Below are 24878 nucleotides of genomic sequence, written 5' to 3'. Positions count from 1 at the left end.
CAGGCAGATTACCTCACTCGTGCCCACCAGAAAATTCCAGGCTGATTGGTTTAAAATTTCATTCTTGGAAGAGGCTGAAAGTGCAGTTAAGTTGCATATTAAGTCTCAGTGATGTTGAGCAAAGCTGACTCCATTTTGGACCTGTTTCTTTTTTTACAGTCCCTTAACACACAGCACTTAGGCGGGCACTTCAGGAAAGGTGCATCTGACCCTGGCAGCAGGGGGCGCGGGGGGCGGGGGGCGAGGCCCCGTCCGTCCGGTCCAGGTCGGGGCTTGGGAGCCTCTCCACCCAGCACCAAAGCCGAGCAGGGACAGCGGGAGGCCAGGAGCAGTAGAGAGGGCGGCCTCCCGCCGCCTAGACGCGCCCGCCCGCGCGTCCGCTCTGCCCGCACCTCGTCTCTATGGCGGCCCCAACGGCCCTCCGGGGCGCCGAGCGGGATGAACTCGGGCGCGGGCGGCGGCGGCTGCAGCGGCGGCGGCGGGGGCGGCGCTGGGGCCGCGGTGCGCTCCGGAAGGGGCAGCCCGGGAGGGGATGGCTTCGCCCCGTCGGCTCTGGGGACCCGAGAGCAGTGAGTGTGGCGTCCGGCAGGGGAGCGTGAGCCGCACGGCCCGGGCTGGGCCCCGAGGAGGGGATGGGGAGGGGAGAGGGAGGGGGAGGGGAGGGGATGGGAGGGGGATAAGGAGGGGTTGGAGATGGGGAGGGGAGGGGAGGGGGATGGGGAGGGGGGTAGGGAGGAGGAGGGGATACGGAGGGGATGGGGTAGGGAGGGGGAGGGGATACGGAGGGGGAGGGGAAGGGGGAATAGGGAGGGGGAGGGAAGGGGAGGGGAGGGGATAGGGAGGGGGAGGAGAGGGGACGGGATGGGGATAAGGAGGGGGAGGGGAGGACAGGGGAGGGGGATACGGAGGGGAAGGGATACGGAGGGGGAGGGGAAGGGGGAATAGGGAGGGGGAGGGAAGGGGAGGGGAGAGGATAGGGAGGCGGAAGGGAGGAGATGGGAGGGGGAGAGGGAGGGGGAGGAGAGGGAACGGGATGGGGAGGGGGATAGGGAGGGGGATAGGGAGGGGTGGGGGAGAGAAGGGGCTGGGAGGGGGATAGGGAGGGGGAGGAGAAGGGAGGCGAAGAGGGGATAAGGAGGGGATGGGGAGAGGGAGGGGAAGGGGAGGGATGGGGAGAGGGGGATAAGGAGGGGGAGGGGAGGGGATAAGAAGGGGGAGGGGAGAGGGATAGGGCCTTGGAAGATGGGGATGACCTCGGGGCGTGAAGTGAGGAAGGTAAGGGTGGACAGGCTGGAATCCCCGAGGGGCCACCCTGGAGGTGGTTAAGAGGCACTTCAAAGAGTCGACGTGTCAGGGGGTTCCACGTGTCAGGGGGTTCCACGTGTCAGGGGGTTCGTGGGGTGCTGAATGGGCTCTGAAGCTCCTGGGAGCTTGGCCTTGAGGGAGTCTTGAACCCCAGGGGCAGGTGTGGGGAAAGGGGGGGCGGGGCCGACCCTAGGGCGAGCCAGGGTTGGGGGCACTGCTAAGGCTCCGGGGATGGGGTTGGAAGAGGTGGGACTGAAGGATGATGTGAGGAGGAAGCGGGGGAGAAAGTGATGTGACCTCACTCAGACCGATGCTCAGTAATTCCGAGCCAATTAATAGATGGGTGAACGAATGACCAGGGAAAGGTAAGGATGAGAGAGTGAGTTAGAGGATTGCAAGGGTGCAGCGATTCCAGAGAGAGGAACCCGGAAGAGAAGGCAAATGCTGGGGAGGGGAAACTATTACTTCAAAGGAGTAAACCTTAGAGTTTAACCTTCAGGCAAAGCTGGTGTCTGCTGAGTTCTTTGTGAGTAACCACTGTATTGGTAGAAAAATCTGCGTGTCTGCACGTTCTAGTCTGAAATGTGCTGTAATGACACTCTGCCTGTACAGTGAAGTTTCGGACTTGTGTTTGGGGATTCAGGGATCCTTGGACAAAGAGTTGTTTGTTTTTTTGAGCCAGGATGTATAGTGTTTTTTATGTGTCAGGTATTGTACTCAGTGCTTTACATGTATAAACTGACTCTGCTTGTCTGTGTCTTTTATTCTCTCAACACAAGGATGTTAAGAGATGGATCTATGTGCACGTACTGATGACACTGATAATGTTTGAAACTTCTGTCATGAATATTTACACTGTATTAGAAACATTTAAATTGTAATACAGTTTGATTCAAGAATCTTGCTTTGCATTTGATTATATAGTTGGGATGCTGTCTATGAGAGAGAGCTGCAAACTTTTCAAGAATGTGGAGATACAGGAGAAATCTGGTGAGTTAGAAAAAATAGTGGAATTATGATTCAGAAGAGAGAGAGAATGTTGTGTGTGTGTGTGTGTGTGTGTGTGTGTATTTGTGTGTGTGTGTGTCTTTTAAGTGCTTACCCCCAAAGAAAGACAACTCAGGAATCTTGGGAATCGTGGACTGATTCTGGCGTTAGTGGGTAGATTTAAAAAATCTCTCTCGTCTCTCTTTTAATGGTCAAGACTTAAATTTGATAAGAATATATGTATTCCCTGCTTTTTGAAAATTCACATTATGTCACTTGGGTTTTATGAAAGGCATTAGTACCTGTTTTGCTAACTGAAAGGAATCTAAAGATCTTTGCTTGCACGAAAAAAGGTGAAAAGCAAAAATAGAGTTCACTGTTTGTTTTTCAGTGAGCCATTAGAGAGGCAGTACACACTCCTAGCAGCAAGAGTGGCTCTGCCAAGCTCCTTCCCCAGGAACTATACTCAGCATTCCAACATCAAGCTGTCATAGCTTTAAACAGTTTCTGTGAGAGTCTGTGCTTTATCATGATTTATTTTGTGCATCTGTTAGCAAGATATATCTCAAGGTATCAGGTCTAAGAGAGGTTTTTTTTTGGGGGTCTGAGAATGCTCAAAAAATTTTACTATATAAATTATTGGTCATTGCTTTTTTGCTTTGTGGCCTTTCGCCTCAGGAAAGGTTTCATAGCAATGCTCTGCTTGCAGTTTGTGGGTAAACCTGTATTAGGAAATTGCTGTCATCCTGTGATTGTCCTTTTACGATAAGCAATAAAATTTTGAGCTCTCAACATATTCAAGTTAATGCTGATGTAGAGAAGCATTAATAAGTAACATAGTGACCTTATCTATTCTGTTCTTGGTAGTGTTCTCTCCTCAATAACAGTAGAGGTGTAGCTTAAGTCACAGAAGCTACTTCTTCCTTTCAAAAAAGGCTTAATTAAGCATTTTGAATAAGCTGCTTTAATGGAATATAGTTGTAATCTTTGCTCTATATTCCTCTGGTATTTGATTAACGGATTCTCTGTTTCTAATAGGTTTGGAGAAGAGAGTATGAATCGGCTAATAAGGTGGATGCAAAAACGCAAGATTCCATTGGATGCTTCAGTGCTTGATATTGGAACTGGAAATGGTGTTTTCTTGGTTGAACTTGTTGGTACTTTTAGTATTCATGTGTTAAAGCCAAGTTTTAAAATGAAATTTAAAAAAAGTCTTGGAAATGAGGATACTAACCATGTTAATCTAAAGTAGTAGAGCAAAAAAAAAAAAAAAAAGTACAGCAATCATACCATTTACTTTTAGAAGCCACATGGTACAAAAGGGAGGCTGCATGGATTATGGATTGTGAGAAAGCATTAAATGAGAAGTAGGGAGATCTGAGTCCTAGTCTTGGCCCTTCTGGCCTTCGTCTTGACTTTGAGCAAGCCACTTAATTTCTCTGGGTATAGTGTAGGTTCTTTCCTAAAGCTTTTGGCTAGGTGATCTTAATTGGTTTCTTCTAGGTAAAAACTCTGGAAATCTGTGTGTATAAAAGAAAGATGACTTTTTACACTTCTGGTAGGACATAAATACCTTATTTTCGGAGTGCATGGTTTGAAGAGAGTATTTTGTCTATGGAACTGAATTTTGGCACAGGTTCTACTAACTAAACCATCACTGATGTGTATCTGTTGTGTGCTCATTGCTGTGGCGTGTATTGTGGAGAAAATTAAAACACTTAGGCTTCCTTCTAGATGGCTTTACTGTCTTAATTTATAAGGATGTATATGTAATGGTGAAATTTATTAGGTGGCTTCCGTGTGCCAAGCCTTGTGCTGGGCATTGGCAACTTGAAAATGCAGACCTTGTGCTTGAGTTGTTCTAGTATAGTAGAGGATGGACAGATGTATACATAATTAACACTGTAGCTTAACGTGTGTGATAATGAATCACTGAGTATAGAAAAGAGAGCAATTAACTTTGGGGAACAGCAACGGGAAGGGTCTTGGAGGAGCTAATATCCAAGTTGGGTGGAAATTGCAGGGACCGGGGTGTGGTGAGTGTGAGTGAGGTGTAAAGATGAAGAGAATTTCAAGCAGTGGACACAATATTTAAAGATTTGGAGGTGCCTGGCTGGCTCAGTTGGTGGTGTGTGGCTCTTGATCTTGGAGTTGTGAGTTCAAGCCCCATGTTGGGTGTAGAGATTGCTACAAAAATAAATAAATAAAAATAAAAAATCTTGAATAAAGAAAGACAAAGGTTTGAAGCAGCATATCATGTACTGGACTCATAAATAATTTGGTAAATTAGAATATAAAGTGTATATGTGGGATGGACAGAATGAGGATTAAGTTAGAGGTAGCAGTCATATCATCTGCCATGCCTAATAGATTTTACTTTTAGGCCATGGGAAGCCTTTAAAATGTTTTAAGCAGTGGAGTATGATTATAAAAATTTATGATAAATGTTTTTGAAACATTAAGCTATAACATATGTACATGTTAAAGTGCACAAATCAAAAGCATGTGGCTCAGTGAATTTTCACAAAGTTAACATACATATGGTCAGCTATGAACTATCACCCTGGTCAAAAAGTAAAATATTACAGATTCTAGAAACTCCCCTAAACACCCTACCAGTCCTTTCTAAATTACTCCCTCCTTCCCCTCTAGTGGTAATCCCTGATGACGAGGTTTTAACATCAGAGATTAATTTGCCTGTTTTTAATTGTATAAAGTCTTTTTTGTTCTTGTTTTTTGAAGATTTTATTTGCTCATGAGAGACACAGAGAGAGGCAGAGACATAGGCAGAGGGAGAAGCAGGTTCCCTGTAGGGAGCCTGATGCAGGACTAGATCCCAGGACCCCAGGAGTTGAGATCACAATCTGAGCCAAAGGCACACACTCAACCACTGAGCCACCCAGGTGGCCCTATTTTTGATTGTATAAATGGAGGGCTCCAGCATGTATTCTTTCCAGTGTACACATTCTGTGAAATTCATTCAAGTTGTTTGTAGTAACACATTCATTTTCATTGCTATATAAGATTTAATTATACTGCAGTTTATTCATTCTCTTGCTTACCTTGTAGATTCTCTTGTAGATTCTTTTGGATTGCAGTATAATTATTTTAGTTTTATTTGTAGAGACTTATGATTTATCCTGAGACTAATAGTTTAAATAGATTCAGATTTTTTACATATACAGTTGACTCTTGAACAACATAGGTTTGAAATATGCAGGCCCATTTGTGGGATTTCTCAATAGATATATGTATAGTACTGTAAATGTGTTTTCTTTGTGATTTTCTTAATATTTTTCTTACTTTATTGTAAGAATACAGTAAATGATACACATAATATACAAAATACGTGTTAATCGACAGTTACGTTATCAGTAAGGTTTCCAGTCAACAACAGGCTGTGGGGGTGCCTGGGTGGGTCAGTTGGTTAGGCATCCACCTCTTGATTTGGGCTCAGGTCATGATCTCAGGGTCATAAGATTGAGCTCTGTATTGTGCTGAGCGTGGAGCCTGCTTAGGATTCTCCCTCTCCCTCTGCCCCTCCCTCCTGCTTTCAAGAGCATATGCTCTCTCTCCATCTAAACAACAACAACAACAACAAAACCCCCAAATCCCGGTAGACTATTAATAAAGTTTTGTGGAAATCAAAAGTTAAATGCTAATTTTTGACTGCTAAGGGTGTCAGCACTCCTAACTCCTCTATGTTGTTCAATGGTTAACTGTATAATTATGCAGACTATGAATAATGGCAGTTTTCTTTCTTCCTTTCTAATCCTTTATAACTTTTCTCCTCTTATTACACTGTCTAGGATCTCTAATAGAATGTTGAAAAGAAGTGGTAACAGAAGACATCCTTGTCTTTTTTCCCCCTTTTCAGAGATTACTTTGAATATTTCACTATTAGGTATGATGTTAGCTTGTAAATTTGTTTTTTAAGATTACTTGGTATCAGACTAAAGAAGTTTCTTCCTATTCTTTCTTTGTTAAAAGAGAGAGTGTGTAGGTGTGTTTCTCATGAATCTTGTTATTAAATGTTTTTCCTGTTATTGAGATAATCATATTAAGTTTGTTCTTTAGGCTATTTGTGTTGATGAATTACACTGATCATTTTCAAATGTTAAGTGTATTTCTGGAATGATATGTATATTATCAGCATATATATTATTAGGTTCTGTTTATTAATACTTTGTTTAGGATTTTTGCAGTTCTGTCCATGAGAAAGATTGTCTTGATAATTTAACTTTTGTATAGTGTTCTGGTCAGTTTTTAGTACCAGGTTATGCTGGCATTATTAAATAAGAATGTATTTTTTGAAAGAGTTTATTAATAATTAGTGTTTTTTCTTCCTTAAATGTTTGGTAGAATTCATTGGTGAAGCCACCTACATGTGGAATCTTTTAATTAAGGGAAGTCACTTTCTTTTTAAATGTGTACTTATTAAATGTAGTATAATGTGCATAGAGAAAAATGGTCATTTAAGTATATAGCTTTTACAAAATGAACACCTTTGTGTAACTTACCAACCTGATCAAGAAATCATTGTTAGCATCATAGAAGAAGCCCCTTTGTGTCATTCCCTTCTAACGTTAACCACAATTCTGATGTCTGTCATATGTTAGGCTGGTTTTGGTGTTAGCTGTACTGGTTTTCTCACTGTGGTTTTTAATTAACATTTCTGTTATAACTAATGATGTTGAGCACCTTTCAGTGTGCTTATTTGCTGTTTGAATATCCTCTTTGGTGAAATGGGTGTTCAGATCTTTAGGCCATTTTTTAAAAAATATTTTTAAAGATTTTATTTATTCATGAGAGAGAGAGAGAGAGAGGCAGAGACACAGGCAGAGGGAGAAGCAGGCTCCATGCAGGGAGCATGATACAGGATACTAGGATCACATCCTGGGCTGAAGGCAGGCGCTCAACCGCTGAGCCACCCAGGGATCCCTTTAGGCCATTTTTAAATTGGGTTATTTGTTTACTTATTGTTAAGATTTGAGGATTCTTTTTTTATTTATTTTTATTTTTATTTTTATTTTATTTATTTATGATAGACAGAGAGAGAGAGAGAGAGAGAGAAAGAGGCAGAGACACAGGAGGAGGGAGAAACAGGCTCCATGCCGGGAGCCCGACGCGGGACTCGATCCCGGGACTCCAGGATCGCGCCTTGGGCCAAAGGCAGGCACTAAACCGCTGAGCCACCCAGGGATCCCCTAGATTTGAGGATTCTTTATGTATTCTGGATGTAAGTTCTTTACCAAGAACTAAATGTTTTCTCCCATTCTTTGGCTTCTTTTTTTAATTAATAATACCCTTTGAAGGGTAGGAGTTCTTGATTTTGGTGAAGTCCAGTGTACTAACTTTTTTCTCATATAGATTGTGCTTTTGTGGTCATAATAACTCTTTGCCTAATCCAGGGTCACACAAATTTTCTCCTATGTTCTGAAAGTTTAATGTTTTACCTATTACATTTATTTTATTTTATTTTTTGTTTTTGAATTTTGTTTTTAAGCTCACCCACTGTGGGGCTTGAACTCAGAGCCTTGAGATTAAGAATCACATGCATCACTGACTGAGCCAGTCAGGTGCCCTTATCTTTTACATTTAGATTTATGATTCTTCTGGAATTTTTCTGTAAGGTTTCGGATATTGGTTGAGGTTCTTTTTTTTTTTTTTCGCATGTGACGGTTGTATTGTTTCCATTATATTTTGAAAAGATTATCCTGTGTCCATTACATTGAGTTTTATCTGTTTTCTTTCTTTCTTTCTTTCTTTCTTTCTTTCTTTCTTTCTTTCTTTCTTTCTTTCTTTCTTTCTTTCTTTCCTTCTTTCTTTCTTTCTTTCTTTCTTTCTTTCTTTCTTTCTTTCTTTCTTTCTTTCTTTTCTTTTTTTCTTTTTTTCTTCAAGATTTTATTTATTTATTCATGAGAGACTGAAAGAGAGGCAGAGACACAGGCAGAGGAAGAAGCAGGCTCCATGCAAGGAGACCAATGTGGGACTCGATCCCAGGAATCTGGAATCATGCCCTGAGCCAAAGACAGATGCTCAACCACGAGCCACCCAGGCGTCCTGAGTTTTACCTGTTTTCGATATGCTATAAATGATATTATGGTTATACACTTTATTTAGTTAGTTTTTGATCTCCCCTTTTGCTGAATAGGGAATTGTGAAGTTCTCTTTTCAGAGATGGCTTACAGTATTTCACTGTTTGGCGAAGCACTAGGTGGCTTCATTTCAGTGTGATAGAGTATTAAACTATATGAAAATACCAGTTTATTTAATTATGCAGTCATTCGTTCATTTATGCATTTGCTCCCACGTTGAAGGGTACTGGGACTGTTTTTAGTACTCGATTATTAGTGATACTGCCAAACAATTTCCGAAATGGTTATACTAGTTTATACTCCTGCTGGCAGTGTGAGAAGTCCATCCTTGCCAACTCCTGGTCTTGTCAGTTTATACGATTTCAGTGATTTTGGTAGGGGGTAGTGGTATCTCACGATTTTATTATTTCCTGATAACTAAAGATGTTGAACATATTTTCATATGCATCTTGGGTATTTGGCTATTCTTTTTTGTGAAGTGTCCCACTTTTTTTGCCTATGTTAAAATTGGATTGCCTGTGTTTTTCTTATTGATTTGTAGGAGTCCTTTGTATCACAAAATACTTTCATCTAATGCATGACTTGCCTTTTCACTTTTATAATAGCATTTTTTGATAAATAACAGTTTTTTAATTTTAGTAAAGCTTAATATATCATTAAAAAATTAGTAGTGCTTTTGCATATTCTGTATTAAACCTTGCTTGTCCTGAGTTATAAAGATATTTTTCTTTGTGTTCTCCTGGGAGCTATGTTGTTTTCTTTGCATTTGGGTTCTGATGAATTGTTGTGCATGTTGTGAGATCAAGTTTGAGGCTTATTTTTTCTCTTATGACTATCCAGATAACCCAGCACCATTTTATTGAAATGTCCATCCTTTCCCCCACTGTACTTCGGTCATAAGCTAACTAGTGCTGTGTGCTTGGGTCTGTGTCTGGATTCTTTATTCTATTCCTTTGGGTTTGTTTGCTTATCCTTATGCTAGTGCCTTGCTGTCCTGATCACTGCAGCTTTGTCTTCATATTTGGTTGATGTAAATTCTCAACATTGATCTCTTTTCCATTGTGGTCTTGGCTATTGTTAGTTAGCTTTTTCCATCTTTATTTAAATTTTAGAATAATCTTACCACTTTTCGGGGAAAAAAGCATACCCTGGCGTTTTGATTAGGATTGGATAGAATTTACAGGTTAATTCAGGGAGGATGCATATTTATTTAAATTTTAGACTCATTACTTTTCAGGAAAAAAAAAATCAAAGGATTTTGATTCAGACTGCATTGAATTTGGGAAGGATTTAGATTTTTACAGTATTGAGTCTCTGAATCCATGAACATGATATGTTCCTCCATTTATTTAGTTCTTTATATTCTCTCAGTAATATTTTGTACTTTTCTCTGTAGAGATCTTATTTATCTTTTCTTAGATTGATCCCTAGATATTTGTTGTTGTTCCAGTTGTTACTGTTATGCTTTTAAAATTTTATTTTCTAGGAGTGCCTGGGTGGCTCAGTTGGTTAAGTGTCTGACTCTTGCTTTCTGCTCAGGTCATGATCTCAGGGTCATGGGATCCAGCCCCATGATGGGCTCTGTGCCCAGCATGGTGTCTGCTGGGGATTATCTCCCTCCTCCTTAACCCCTTCCCTTGCTTGTACTTTTTCTCTTTCTCTAAATGAATAAATAAAATCTTAAATTTTTAAAAACTTTCTAATAGTTCATTGCTAGTAAATAGAAGTACAACAGATTTTTCTATTAATCTTGTGTCCAGTAATTCAGACATTAATTCTAATAGTTTATTTATAAATTCTTTTGGATTTTCTTACATACAGTAATGTCATGTAGTTTTATTTCTTCAAGTTCAACTTTGATGTCTTGCTTATTGAGATACTGTGTACTCTCGAATACAACATGGAATAGAATTATTAAGGCAGGTGGCCTGTAACACTGCCTAGCATAGGAGGAAAGCTTCTAATATTTTTCCACTAAATATGATGTCAGTTATAGGTTTTTATAGTCTTTATCAGATGAGGGTTTTCGTTTATATTCCTCGTTTAAGTTTTAATCACAAATGAGTGTTGAATTTGATCACTGGCTTTCTTTGATATCCATTGAGATAAGATGATTTTTCTTGATTCTGTTAATGTTGGATTGATTGATTTTAGGGACAGGGTATCTTTACTTTTTTAATTGATATTTTTATTCAAATAATTTTAGGGATTGATTTTTTTTTTCTAAGTAAGCTCTGTGCCCAGTGTTGGGCTTGAGCTCTACCCACTGAGCTTGCCAGATGCCCCTGATTGTTCACTGTTAAAACAAACTTCCACTCCTCAAGTAGAACAAGTCTGATTGTTGTGTATTATCCTTTTCATATATTACTGGATTTCATTTGGTGGTGTTTATTTTGCTTATGATTTATATAGTTTCATCAGAGAGATTAGCCAGTAATATTCTTTGTCTGAAATTTTCATGTGAGGTTTTTGTATCAAGGTTATGCTGGCCTCAGAACTGGATGGGAAATTGCTCGCCTTTTATTCTTTGGAAGAATTTGTAATTGGCTTTGTTTCTTCCTTAAACATTCAGAAGAATTCTTGATGACATGCTCTGGAATGTGGAGTTTTGTTTTTTTTTTTTTTTTTTTGGTAGGGTTTGAGTCAGTTTTGTGTTTTTCAAGAAATTTGTCCATTTATCTGAATTTTTTAAAATATTTCATTTATTTATTTATTTATTTATGAGAGACACAGACTGAGAGAAAGGCAGAGACACAGGTAGAGGGAGAAACAGGCTCCATGCAGGGAGCCTGATGCGGGACTCGATCCCGGGACTCCAGATGGCAGGTGCTAAACTGCTGAGCCACCCAGGGATCCCCCATTTATCTGAATTTTAAAATTTTATTGGCATTAAGTTGTTCATAATTTGCTGTTAAATTTTTAAAATTTATATATTGTGAAATTGACTTTTTTACATGGAGTTCTGTGGATTTTAACACTTGTACAGATTGCTGTAATCACCTTTACAGTCAGGATACAGAATAGTTGCATTCTATATAACCATACATTTTTCCCCTGGTAGCCACTGATCTGTTCTCTATCAATAGTTTTGTGTTTTTGAGAATGTCCTATAAAATGGAATTATGCAGTATTATAATCTTTTGAGATTGCCTTCTGTTGTTCAAAATAATGCTTTTGAGATTCATCCACGTTTTTGTGTGTATCAGTAGTCATTTTTATTGCTGAAAAGTATCTGATGTATGGTTATATCACAGTTTGTTTATCCATTTACTTGTTGGAAGGGCATGTGAGTTGTTGCTAAGTTTTTGGCAATTACGAATATGCTGCTATAAACATTTGTGTAGACGTTTTTGTGTGAACATGTTTAAGTTTTCTAACTATATGTTTATTAGAAACTGCCAAGCCATTTCTGAATAATTGTACCATTTTACATTCATATTTCACATACATGAGCAATGTATGATAGTTCTGTATTTTTGCTGAAATTTGGAATTGTCCATGTTTGATGTTTTAGCCATTCTAATATTTATATACAGCATCTAATCATGGTTTTAGTTTGTAGTTCTCTGATGGCTAATTAATTTGAACATGTTTTCATGTACTTAATTGCTATCTTTATATCTTGTATGGTGAAATTTCTGTTCGAGTCTTCTCATTTGGACTGAATTGTTTGTTTTCTTACTGTTGAATTTTGTGAATTCTTTGTGTATTCTGAATACAAGAATTCTCTGAAACATCATTGTAAATGGTTTCTCTCAGTCTAGCTTTTCTTTTCTTCTCTTAAGAAATGAAAAGTAAAGTTTATGATTTTGATAAAGCCCAGTTTATTGAGTTATTTATTTGTATTTTTTCTATTAAATATCTCTATGTGGGGCTCAAACTCATGACTCTAAGATTGAATTGCTTGCTCCTTAGACTGAGCCAGCCATGTACCCCTAGTTGTTGTTTCTTTTTAATGTATCATGTTTTTGGTATCCTGTTTAATAACTCTTCGCCTAATCTTTTTTCTCCTTTCTTTTCCCTTAAAAGATTTTATAGTTTTAATTTTTTATGTTTGGATTTATGATCTTTTTGAATTAATTTTATTTATTAGAGAGAGAGAGAGAGAGAGAGTGAGCACAGGTAGGGGGAATGGCAAGCAGAGGTAAAGGGAGAACCAGGGTCCTGGGATTCAGCCCCAGGTTGGGCTCCCTGCTCAATGGGGAGCCTGCTTCTCCCTCTCTGCCTTTTGCTCCCCCTGCTTTGTGTGTGCTCTCTCTCTCTCTCTGTCAAATAAATAAAATCTTAAAAAAAAAAAAAGATACGAGGCTCAAGTCAAGATTCTTTTTTGTGTGTGCATATAGATGTCACTTTGTTTTAAAGCATTTATTGAAAACACTGCCCTTTCTTTAATTGTCCTTTCATCTTTGCCAAAAATCAGTTTGCCATATTTTTGTATATCTATTTCTGGACTCTATCCTGTTTCATTGATATATGTATCTATCCCTTTGTAACACCACACTGTCTTGATGAACATAACTTTTAGTAAATCTTAAAAGTGGAATAGTGTGATTCTGCCAATTTTATTCTTTTTCAAATACTGTTTTGGCTATCCCAATTCCCTTGCCTTTCCAAATAAATTTTAAAATCTATTTGTATTTATCTACAAGAGAATCCATGCTGAAAATTTGGTTGGAATTGAACTAAAATCTGTAATTTGAGGAGAAGTGACATCTTTACTATCTAGAGTCTTCCAGTCCATGAATATGGTATGTCTCTTCATTTATTTAGGTCTTCTTGATTTCTTTCATCTGCATTTTTTCATTTTTCAGCATATAGATCCTGTATATATTTTTATACTTGTATTATATATATATGCTTTTGGGGTATTAAATGTATTGCTTTTTGAAATTCAGTTTCCAGTTGTTTGTTGCTAGAAATCTGGTTGATTTCTGTGTGTTGACCTTGTATGCTGTAACCTTGCATTTATTAGTTCTAGGAGTTTTTTGGTGGGTTTTCTGAGCTTTTTTACATAGACTATCTTATTGTTTATAAATAGGGGCAGTTTCAGTTCTTCTTTTTTAATTTGTATGCCTTTTATCTCTTTTCTTGCCTAATTACACTAGGTAGGGCTTCCAGTACAGTGTTAACTACGAGTGTTAACAAAGGACATTTCTGCCTTGTTCCAGTGTTAGTGATCCAATCTATGTGTACATTTCACCATTAAGGATGATGTGTTAGCTTTAAGGATGTGTTAGCTTTAAAAAAAGGGGGAGGAGTGTATTAGCCTTAAGATTCTTTAGATGTCTTTTGTCAGGTTGAGGAGATTTCCTTTCTATTTCTAGAACAGATGTTGAATATTTTATAGTCTTATTAAAGTTAATTCATTAGAGGGATTTTGCAGTTTTTGAGGAATTAGTCCAGGATATATAAACAGAATTAGACTATGGATGATGTGGTTTATTCTGGGAATGCATTGTTGGTTCCTTATATGAAAATCATTTAATCTATCATATTAACAACCTAAAAAAGAAAAACCTCATGATTATATTCTTTGACGGGAAAAACATTTTTGGGGGGAGTCTGGAAATAGCAACATTAGACCTTTTCATGTTGTTCCACAGGTCTGTGAGATTCTGTTCAATTTTCCCCCCATTTTTTCTGTTGATTAGATTTGATGTCTTCAAGTTCATGGACTTTTTTTCCTCCTCTTTCTATTCTATAACTAAGCCTACATGTTGCAGTTAGTTGATAGTCTATTAAGGCTTTTTTTTTTTTTTTTTTTCTCCCTGCAGCTTTTTCTTACTTTGTGGTGTATTTTTGTAGAAGGTAGTTTATTAGTCCCAAATGATTTTCCACAGTGTAGATTTTCTAATTGTACTTCTATCATTTAAAATGTTTTCTGCGCCCTGTATTTTCTGCAGGTTGGAAGTTAGACCTAGAATAAGGTTCAGGAAACTAGAGTTTGAGGATCGAATCTGGCCTTCCTGTTTTTAAAAAATATTGAAATGTAGCTGTACCTATCCATATACATATTGTCTATAGCTGTGTATGTGCTGGAGTGGTAGAGCTGAGTAGTTGTGACAGAGACTGTAGACTGGGAAAGCCTAACGTATTTATGCCCTGTTCCTTTATTTTTTTTTTTTAATTTTTATTTATTTATGATAGTTACAGAGAGAGAGAGAGAGAGGCAGAGACACAGGCAGAGGGAGAAGCAGGCTCCATGCGCCGGGAGCCCGATGTGGGATTCGATCCCGGGTCTCCAGGATCGCGCCCTGGGCCAAAGGCAGGCGCCAAACCGCTGCGCCACCCAGGGATCCCTGCCCTGTTCCTTTAAAGTAAAATTCTGATAATCTGTGATTCAGAGATTTTTACAAACTTAGTTTTTTTTTAAATGAATTTAATAGGTGGTCATTGATATTTGCCTCTGTAGTGCATATTTTGTTTGTATTTTTGTGATGTTAATAGCTATTGCTTATATTCTGTGCCTTTTAAGTGTTTCATCCACATTTTTGATGCATTTTTTTGTTGTTTTTGCTGGGTGCATTATTTATTTATTTATTTATGTATTTATTTATTTATTTATTTATTATTTTTTAAAGATTTCATGAGAGACACACAGAGAGGGAGAAGCAGAAACGTAGGCAGAGGGAGAAGCAGGCTTCATGCAGGAAGCCCGATGTTGGATTTGATCCCAGGACTCCAGGATCATGCCCTGAGCCAAAGGCAGACGCTCAACTGCTGAGCCACCCAGGCATCCCGCTGGGTGTATGATTTTAGATTGCTGTTTTTCCTTTTCTGTTTTCTGGCTTCCATTCTTTATGACTTATGGCTGCCAGTCTTATTGTCAGTCTAGTGAAGGTGGTCTGTTGTTCCTGTGTGTCTCCCCACCCCCACTCCTTGGATGCTTTTGAGATTTTCCTCTTTTTAGTTTTTATCAGATACACTATGCTGGCTTTTTCTTTTCCTTTTCCTTTTCCTTTTCCTTTTCCTTTTCCTTTTCTCCTGTTTTGTTTTCTTTATCTTGGTTTAGGTTGATATTGCTTCCTCAGTCTGAAGCTTGGGGTCCTTCATTGGTATTAGAAAATTCTTACCTGTATGCCATTTTCTCTTCTGCCCTGTTTTCCTTTCTTCTCCTGCTAAGATTCCTATTTTATATGTGTGTGTACATATATATATGTTTATTTATATATATTTATATATATAAATATGTTTATATATTTACATATACTTGTATATATACTTATATATAAATATATGTGTTTGATCTTATACTCTGTTATATTTTGTTTTCCATATTCTTTGCTTTTTTAATTGTCTATTCTTTTGTTCTATGCTTAATAGGAGTATTTCCTTTTGACCTTTCTTCCAATTCACTAATTTTTTTTCTGTGTTTAATCAACTGTCAAGCTGACCTGTGAATCTGCTTATTTTAAAAAATATTTTATTTATTGGACAGAGAGCAAGAGAGAGAGCACAAGGAGTGGGAATGGCAGCCAGAGGGAGAGGGAGAAGTAGCTCCCCACTGAGCAAGGAGCCCAATGCGGGACTCAGTCCCAGGACTGAGCCAAAGGCAGATGCTTAACTCACTGAGCCACCCAGGCACCCTTGAATCTCTTTAATTATTGCATTTTTTTCATTTCTGCTATTCATTTGGTTCTTTGTCATAGTTTTCAATTCTCAGAATTCTCCAAGAACTGTCACTTATTTCATTTATTTGAAAATTGGTTTCTGATAATTATTTTATTTGGGCCTCCTGTGAGTCTTTTCTAATGTCATTTCTTCCCCCTTGGTTTCTCGTCATTTTTTTTTTTACCTTGAATGTCCTTATTTTTCACTGAGTGCCAGAAACCAAATGTGAAAAATGTTGGAGATAGTTTGAGATTTTGGATGATTGTTGTAGAAACCTAAAACATCTATATATGATATTTTTTATAAGTTCTATTGTGAGAAGAGGAAACATAAGAGGAGAACTGGTAAAAGTCAATTCACAGAATTATCCTGGCTTCCTGATAGAGAAGGAATTGAGAGAAACTGGGAGAAAATGATCAGAGTATGGAGTGGGACACCTAGAAGAATTGGAGATTGGCATCGAAGCAGGGATGTTAGACCTTGAGATTAAAATAAAGATAATGAAAGGGAGCAAAATTCTGTGGAATGTAATTGGTATGTTGCTAGAGTTTAGATTAGAATCAGTCACTAGTGATGAAAAGTCAGGGAAGTCTTAATGGAAGGTGTAGGTGTAGGTTAAGTTTTGACGGAAATAAATTGAGTAAATAGTGAAGAGTAGGGAGACAATTTCAGGCTACATTGTAGTTTTCAACTGCTTTCTCTTCAAATTTCCTTTGAAATTACCTTTGGCCTTATCTAAAAACATTCAGCATAGTGTTAGGGGGTTGGGGTTGGGGTAAGGACCAGGAGCAATCATACTTTTGCCATAGGCTCCACATATCCTAGGTGCAGTCATGTGGCTTGTAAACTGCTGGGACTATAGCTTTAGGCTCAAAACTCTCTCTTTCTTGAGAATTTATTGATAGAGCATGAGAGAGAGAGCGTGCACATGAGCAGTGGGGAGGGGTAGAGGAAGAAGCCGACCCCCCGCCAAACAGGCCATCCAATGTGGGGTGTAATCCCAGGACCCTGGGATCATGACCTGAGCCGAAGGCAGATGCTTAACCACCTGAGCCACTCAGGTGTCCTAGGCTCAAAATGCTTTTTTAAATTTATTTTTAACTTTTTTTTAATTTTAAAGATTTTATTTCTTCATTTGAGATAGCACAAGCAGGGGGCGGAGGGAGAGGGAGAAGCAGGCTCCCCACTGAGCAGAGAGCCTGACATAGGGTACCATCCCAGAACCCCAGGATCATGACCTGAGAGGAGGGCAGATACTTAACTGACTGAGCCACCCAGTAGCCCCTAGGCTCAAAACTCTCAATATCCTCTGAGCCTTAATTTTTTGGGGATATTAATACCTGCCCAACCTATTTCACATAGTTTTTGTAAACATTTTGAAAACAAAAAGTGTAACGTGATTAATAATCACTTCACTGGTGGAAAATTGTAATTTAGAATTACAGTGAAGGAAAATTTTTCAGGAACTTACTATGTATGCATTTCATCTATTCATATAACTTAACTGTGCTAAGTAAAATTTATGATAGATTTATGTGTGAATTAGAGCATATTAATATCAGAAGTTAATGTTCTATTTTTCTACTAAGGGCAAAATATTATACATACATTCTCACTATCTATGAGAGAATGAATTTTCTTTTGAAATAGAACTCAAATACTATAAAAGCAAATGAATTGTCACTTGATGTGAATTTAAATTCTTAGTTTCTATTTAGATTCTACAATAAAATTTAAACTGTAGATTATTGGATTGTATATGTCACTTGATCTATTAAATAAATTAAACAGTCGCAGTCCTAAAGGAATGTTGTAATTCATAAGCAAAGCAGTTTGTTAAAACCTTATTTTAAACTAAAGTATAAAATTGTTTCTCTGTCTCTAGGCAAGATCTGGTTTCTGTAATATTACTGGAATTGATTATTCTCCTTCTGCAATACAGCTTTCTGGAAGTATTATAGAGAAAGAGGGTTTATCTAACATTAAGTTAAAGGTAACTATTATATTACTATAACTGTTTGTAATAGGAGTTATAAAGTTTAAGTATTTCTAAAGTATATTTGCTAACTATCTTTTGAACTCAAATTAAGGATTAATTATCAGTAATCCAAATTGAAACATTTTTAAGTAACTATTAAAATTTTCAATGTAGTTGGCTTGGGGAAGTTATTTTCTTCTCTTTCTGTGTGCAGGTGTGTTCATTCTCTCATATTTGCAAATACAAATAATAGCTAACTTTGGATTAACTAGATCAAAAAGTTGTAAGTACATCAAGTGGTGTAGTGCTGCCAAAGATTACTTAGTTTTTTTGTGTGTGTTCTGTGATCTGTGAGGAGATGATGACTCTTGGATTTATATATCTAGCCCAGGCTTCTCTGAGCTCTAGAATGATTTAAAAACTGCGTGTTTTGCACTTCTTCCTGGATAGCTAGTAGTCTCATGTAGTCCAAAATGAAACTCTTAGTTTCTCTTTAAACCTGCTTTACCCCAGTCTTTCCCATTTCTGTTACTGATACCACCATTCACCTGTTGTATTAGCCTAAAACCAACCCAAGGAGTCGTCCTTGATTCTTCTCTTTTAAGTCCCATGTCTCATTCTGTTGGTTTTGTCTTGTGTATCAGACACGTGATCATTCCTTGCTGTTTCCACTGTTCCTCCTAAGTCTGAGCTGCCACCATTTCTTGCCTACAGCTACAGTGGCCTCTTAACTTGGCTCCTCCATTTCTCCTCTTGCCACGCCACTGTCTACTACCACAGGGCAAGCAGAGTGATTTATTGAAATATCAATCAGCTCCTGTCACTGCCTTGGTCATGAGCCTCCAAGGGCTTCCTCATTGTGTAGAGAATGGAATCTGAATGCCCACCCCACCTCACAAAGCCCCTCATTTCTTACCTGTTTTCCTCTTTGTCACCAGTATTCCAGTCACACTGGCTTTCTTTCTGCTCCTGAAACATGTCTAGCCTGTTCTTTTCCAGTCTTTCTACCTGCCATTCTCTGTCTAGAATATTCTTGCCCCAGATCTTGTTTGGCTCCTTCTCTCAGTCAGATCTGTGCTCAAATATCACCTTTGGAGGCCTTTCCTATCTTTTCCAAATTTCTCTTCCCAGACCCTGCTGTCTTCATTACTCTGTTTTTATTGTCTTCATACCACTTTATCTAAAATTATTCGTTTGGCTTACTTATTTGTTCTGTCTCCCTTTAGAGAATATAAAGTGTATTCTCATACAGGGACTCTTTCTTTTTTGTTTACCATTATATTCCCAGTGACTGAAAAACCCTGCCTATAATAGGTGTTCATAATATACTTGTTGAATAAACGAGTACTTTGATACAGGCGTTTAGCTCTAAACTTGGCTCCCAGGAATGGTGGAGCCATTTTTTGCTTCAGGTATAATGAATACTTTGGTGGGAAGAGGAAAAAAAAAAGTTCTAATAAACATAGAATCTACATTTTAAAATCAAAGAGTTTTAGATAATATGCTATTTATGATTACTGTATTAAGTTTGAATAATCATGAGCTAATTGATTACTTTTTAAGAGTAGCTTTTCAGAATGAAGTACATTGGCAAATTATTGTATTAAATGAAATTGAGGCAGATCACAGTTTCAAATGCTTATAATATTATTAATAGGTTATTGAAAATTAATGATATGCTGGTGTATGACCTTCACAACCTAAAGTGCATGATATTTATAAAGTTAAGTAGCTGCAGTTTAAATAGTCCTTTGACTTCGTAAGCTTTATGCCGTTCGTTTTATTCATTAGTTGGTTTATAAGCTGCTGAATTAGGGTGGAGGGACTTCTGATCTACTGTAAGTCACACGACTGTAATAATATCAGCTAAAAATCATCTTATTTTTAATGACCTGTTTGAGTTCCACATAATTTTTATCATCTTAAAAACATTTCAAATGTTCTATTTTTTGACGGAAATAACTTTTTCGTAAGCCAGGCTTGCAGGCTCTATTATGTGCTGGTGATATTAGGCAGTACACCTGGCTTTCATTTATTTCCAAATTTGTAGAGATTTGGAATGTCCAGGAAACCCTGTCTCTCTTACTAATCTTAGCTTTAATGATCTTGGGATGAAGCATGTAAAAGTTTGCTATAAAGTTGAAAATATGTTTATTATATGTAAAATGCCATCATAATTAATTGGTCTTTTTATCCATAACCGTTTACAGATTGTCACTTAAATTCAGGAGAGATTGTGTTACTTGTTCTCATAAGACATTGATTTTTAATATAGGTAGAAGACTTTTTGAATCTTTCCACAAAGCTGTCTGGATTTCATATTTGTATTGACAAAGGGACTTTTGATGCCATAAGCCTTAATCCTGACAATGCGATTGAGAAGAGGAAGCAGTATGTGAAATCCCTCTCTGGGGTGTTGAACGTGAAAGGCTTTTTTCTAATAACCTCATGTAATTGGACCAAGGAAGAGTTGCTAGATGAATTCAGTGAAGGTAAATGGCTATATGTTGTTAATGTGTGCTTACCTTAGGTTTCATGTGCTTAAATAGGATTTTTTTTTCCCCATTGGTGTTACAGTGTTTTAGTGTCCCCTTTGTGGGAATTGCCTGCTTTTCTTCTCAAGTGTAAATGCAAAGGGCAAAGAAATAATATCCAGAGATCCAGAGTCCTTTCTAAAAATTTCCAAGAAATCCTGGCAGTTAGGTACTAACATTTATGAGCCTATAAAAGTTAAGTTCTTTTTTAAGCGGTATAATCTCTTATTTAGAGACTCGAACAGTAAGTACGTATATTGTGCTTCAGACTTTAGTGTACTGATCTACTGGTGATAGTGATAATAGGAATCAGTAATGTGCAAATGGAAGTAGTATTTTTAAAAACCTTACATGAGAGTTTTAATTCTATAAATACTTTCTGTATCTTGCTAATGGTCATTTAGGTTTTAGGATTTATCTTTTTTTCAGTATATACAGAACAATTATTTTTAACATTGCACAGAAACAAAAAGTAGGGACTTTGTACTAGAAATACTCCCTATTAATTCTTGAGGTAATCTACCTTTTTTAAGGCTTTGGTGCCAAGACAAGATCCTTTCTCACTCCATTAGGAAAGTATAATTAGTGCTGTGTCTAATATGTGGGGATCTTGTGAGAATTGAGAATCTGTAATCTATACACAAATATTTTGAGTTCTTTGGCAGACTGTTCCTTGCATGTTTTAAGGAATATTTTACCTGCCAATTTATTCATGCAGCACACAGGCATTTCTGGGAAAGTACCTTGAGAATCCAGGACTAGTATTTGCTTGTTTTTTTTCACAGACTCTTTTTTAGATTAGCATGAAGTTTTTTTTTAAAGAAATGGGAGGAATTTTTAGGGTGGAGTATTAATAAATGATATGGTACTAAATTTTTGTTAAAATTTGAACCTCAAAAAAAAATAAATAAAATAAAATTTGAACCTCAGTTACCACAAGCTAATGGGAAATGAATTTATAACAAAACTATATGCACTTTATCTTAGAGTTTGTTTTCTTTTTTGGTAATAAGGGAACAGGCAGTAGGAGGGAGAACACTTAACACATGTCCTTTTGTGTGCATTCAGTGACTTTGGCAGGTTATATAATGTAAAACTTGAAGTATTTGAGGCTTGAAATGTGAGCTTGTGGTTTCATTATTATTGCCTCTGGAAAACAAGAATTACGTGTGATTTATTGTCTTGTATTTCATGCCATTAATTTTACTATCTTCCATGTTAAATTGGTTTCCCTTAGAACTGTTGAGGCCCTGTATCCATAGTCTTTCCCTCTTCCTGAAGCTTGACAGTTTTAATAAATGCTCGAAGTTAACACTGTGTAGGGCAAGTTTCTTTCCTGGTTTTTAAATACAGGTGTTCTCTTTTACCCCTGGAACCACCAGACAAAAACATATTTGTCTGTCTTTGATAATGAAGAACAGACTCTAGCTGGGTAAAGAGTGCTTAAATTTGTGTCTATGTCTAAGAACTACTTTAAGTTATATTCAGTTTTAGAGCTTAGTACAGAATTTAAGCAAAATATTACAATAGGAAATGTTAAACACATACAATTGAAGACATTTTTTAGGCATCTGTATCTGAGAATATGGAATTTGGAGTTGGATACAGAACACTAACAGAATACATGCATCACTGCCGAGGGGCTTGTTGGTGGCTTCTCACGATTGGCTTCCACGGTCCCTTTGGCATAGAGTGAAGCTTGCTTCACTGATCTTTGAAGGTTCTTTTTTTCTTTCCTGATTCGAAACATAAAACTGTTGAAATAAATCTTGCATTTTTCCTTTATAGCCCTACTTATATAAACATTTTGTGTTGTCATTTGTTTTGGTGAGGTTTACTTAAATCATTTGCCAGATAGTGGTTCTAATTTGATATCCAAGGAAGCTAACTTTCTTAAAACTACTGAATTAAAATGACTTCAGAAAACTTATTTTACTATGGAAATCATTCAGATTCATTCTGAAAAAGATTGAAAAATATCAATAACCCCAACACAAAAAAGCATATAGGTTAAAATAACTCAATTTGTTACCTATCACTGGAATACAACCACTTTTAAAGATTGGTGTTTTATTTATTAAAATACAAGAACTTCAGTTCTGTAGGGTTAATCCAAGGAGTTTAAAAGACTAGTCCTGGAAAATTCACATAGACAGCTCCATTTTCTCTTGAAAATTTTTATTATGAAGAATTTTAAGCATGTGTAAAATTTCAGAAAACAGGCTTTGTACCCCCGTACTTACCACTGTGGCTCCATTCTCTGGCATTAAAATATATCATGTTATTTAGGCTTGTCCTTCTTTGGAAAAGTTTTCTAATGATCAATTTTAATGAGCATTTTAATTTATAGCTGTTTGTTAAGATTTGGTGAAATTTGATTAAGAATATGAATTAGAATGCATGATGAAACAAAGTATAAAAGACCAGTTGATACAGTGATATATATCCTTTTATATATTTTGCTTGTAAGAGTTATTTCAGCTGAAGCTCAAGGCATAGAAGCTTAGAAAGTGTAGACACCTCCACCTCCCAGGAAAAAAAATCTACCCTCCAAACTAATCCTCCTATCACTTTTCCATGGTTAACTTCTCAGTCTTGCTTGTCTTAAATTTTAAAAACAAAATAAAATAATGTTAAATTTCCATTTTATTTTAAAGATTTTTTTAATTTATTCATGATAGAGAGAGAGAGAGGCAGGCAGAGACACAGGCAGAGGGAGAACCAGGCTCCATGCCAGGAGCCCGACTCGAGACTCGATCCCAGGACTCCAGGAGCGTGCCCTGTGCCAAAGGCAGGCGCTAAACCACTGAGCCACCCAGGGATCCCCCATTTTATTTTATAGTTCAGGAAAATGCCATGTTATCTTATTTTGATCTTTACAAATTCACTGTGAGGTAGGTAGGGGCATTGGTATATGTAACCTCCTTGCATAGAAACTGAGGATCCTGGCAAGCATACCTTCACCTAGTAAGTGGTAGAGTTGGAACTTGAACCCAGGACTTTTGAAGCCACATTAATTTTTAAGTTCCACTGCGCTGCTTTGAAAGTTAATACTTCCTTTTCTTCCCAGATCCTTTATTATTTCAGTCTGGGTCTTGATCTTTGGTTACGAACTCTTTTTTGTTGTGGTAAAATATATGTAAAGTCAGATTTACCGTTTAACCATTTTAAAGTGTACGGTTTTGTGAAGTACGTTCCCAATTGTTCAGCCGCCACCACCACCTATCTCTAGAACTTTTTCATCTTCTACAAATTCATTTTCTTTCCACATTGTTTGACCCTTCTGTATTAAGTACTTTTAAATGTGTGATGTAGATCGAGTTACTCCATATAAAGCAGTCAGGACAGCGCCTGATACCTGGTTAGACCTTGGCACTTGATAGCTGCTTCCTACTAACTACAGCAGGCTGAGGGAGATGTGGAGTGTAAGGGGTCATAGACAGGACATGGGGGAAAGAGGGATGGATAGAGAGCCTCTCTTTTGCAATTTCATTTTGGGATTGTCTGTTCCTTGCTCAGTTTAAAGTGTTAGTGGGTATGCCCCCTCTGTGCACATCCAGTAGAACTGAAAAATTATCCAGTGAAATTCCATCACAACATAATGGTTTCATAAAAGGTTTGCAAGTACATTGTTCATACACATTCCCCTTTACTGTGGGACTGGGTCCCTATTAAAAGTATTTTAATCTTGTCTGACAGGATTTGAACTTTTCGAAGAGTTGCCAACACCCACGTTCAGCTTTGGAGGCAGATCTGGAAACAGTGTAACAGCATTGGTTTTCCAGAAAACATGAGACTTTTCACTGGACAAATTCAGTTAGCTTTATTAAGAAGCTCCACATCAAAGTAAACCTGACACAGAAAATGCAAGTGCAAATAAATGCTTAGTAAGTACACAGGATGCACATGTTGAATAGCTATAATGGGTTGGTAAAAATATGAACATGTGAATGGTTGAGTTTTAGACACCAACTGAGAATCATTTAAAGTTTTCTTTTGTATTTGAAATGTAAATATTTTTCTCTTTGATTAAAACAAATTTCCTGTAACTGTTGAACAAGTAAACTTTAAAGCAGTAAATGAATTTACAGAAAGCATGTATTTTTGGTTTTTGTGCCTTGGTCAAAGTTGAATTGGATATAGCTGCTCATTAAGATTTGACGAAACTACTCCAGGGCCAGAGTAATGAACACCAACTTTCTTAGTGTTTTATTAGACTGTTTATGAAACATAATAAGTATAATATTTTAGATTGGAGGTGGTTATTTAAAAAAAAAACCCAATACCTGGGAAAAATGCCATAGTTTTCATGTGTATAATTAAACAGAATCAGATAAATGTATGAGTTGATCAAGAAATCCTGAG

General features: G+C 37.4%; 1 protein-coding gene across 1 annotated transcript; it reads left to right on the top strand.

Moving 5' to 3' along the window:
- The first annotated feature begins 492 nt into the window (after positions 1–492).
- On the top strand, positions 493–24610 carry EEF1AKMT2 (EEF1A lysine methyltransferase 2). Its single transcript, XM_038579045.1, has 6 exons — positions 493–569; positions 2230–2295; positions 3331–3449; positions 17887–17994; positions 20255–20471; positions 24213–24610. Exons 3-6 carry the CDS (start codon positions 3393–3395, stop codon positions 24305–24307), a joined length of 477 nt encoding a protein of 158 aa, XP_038434973.1. The 5' UTR covers positions 493–569; positions 2230–2295; positions 3331–3392; the 3' UTR covers positions 24308–24610.
- Positions 24611–24878: the final 268 nt, after the last annotated feature.

Source organism: Canis lupus, chromosome 28 (assembly GCF_011100685.1).
Source record: "Canis lupus familiaris isolate Mischka breed German Shepherd chromosome 28, alternate assembly UU_Cfam_GSD_1.0, whole genome shotgun sequence".
Taxonomy (NCBI): Eukaryota; Metazoa; Chordata; class Mammalia; order Carnivora; family Canidae; genus Canis; species Canis lupus.
The sequence above is the reverse complement of the archived record's forward strand: the minus strand, read 5'-3'. Positions and strand labels throughout refer to the sequence as shown.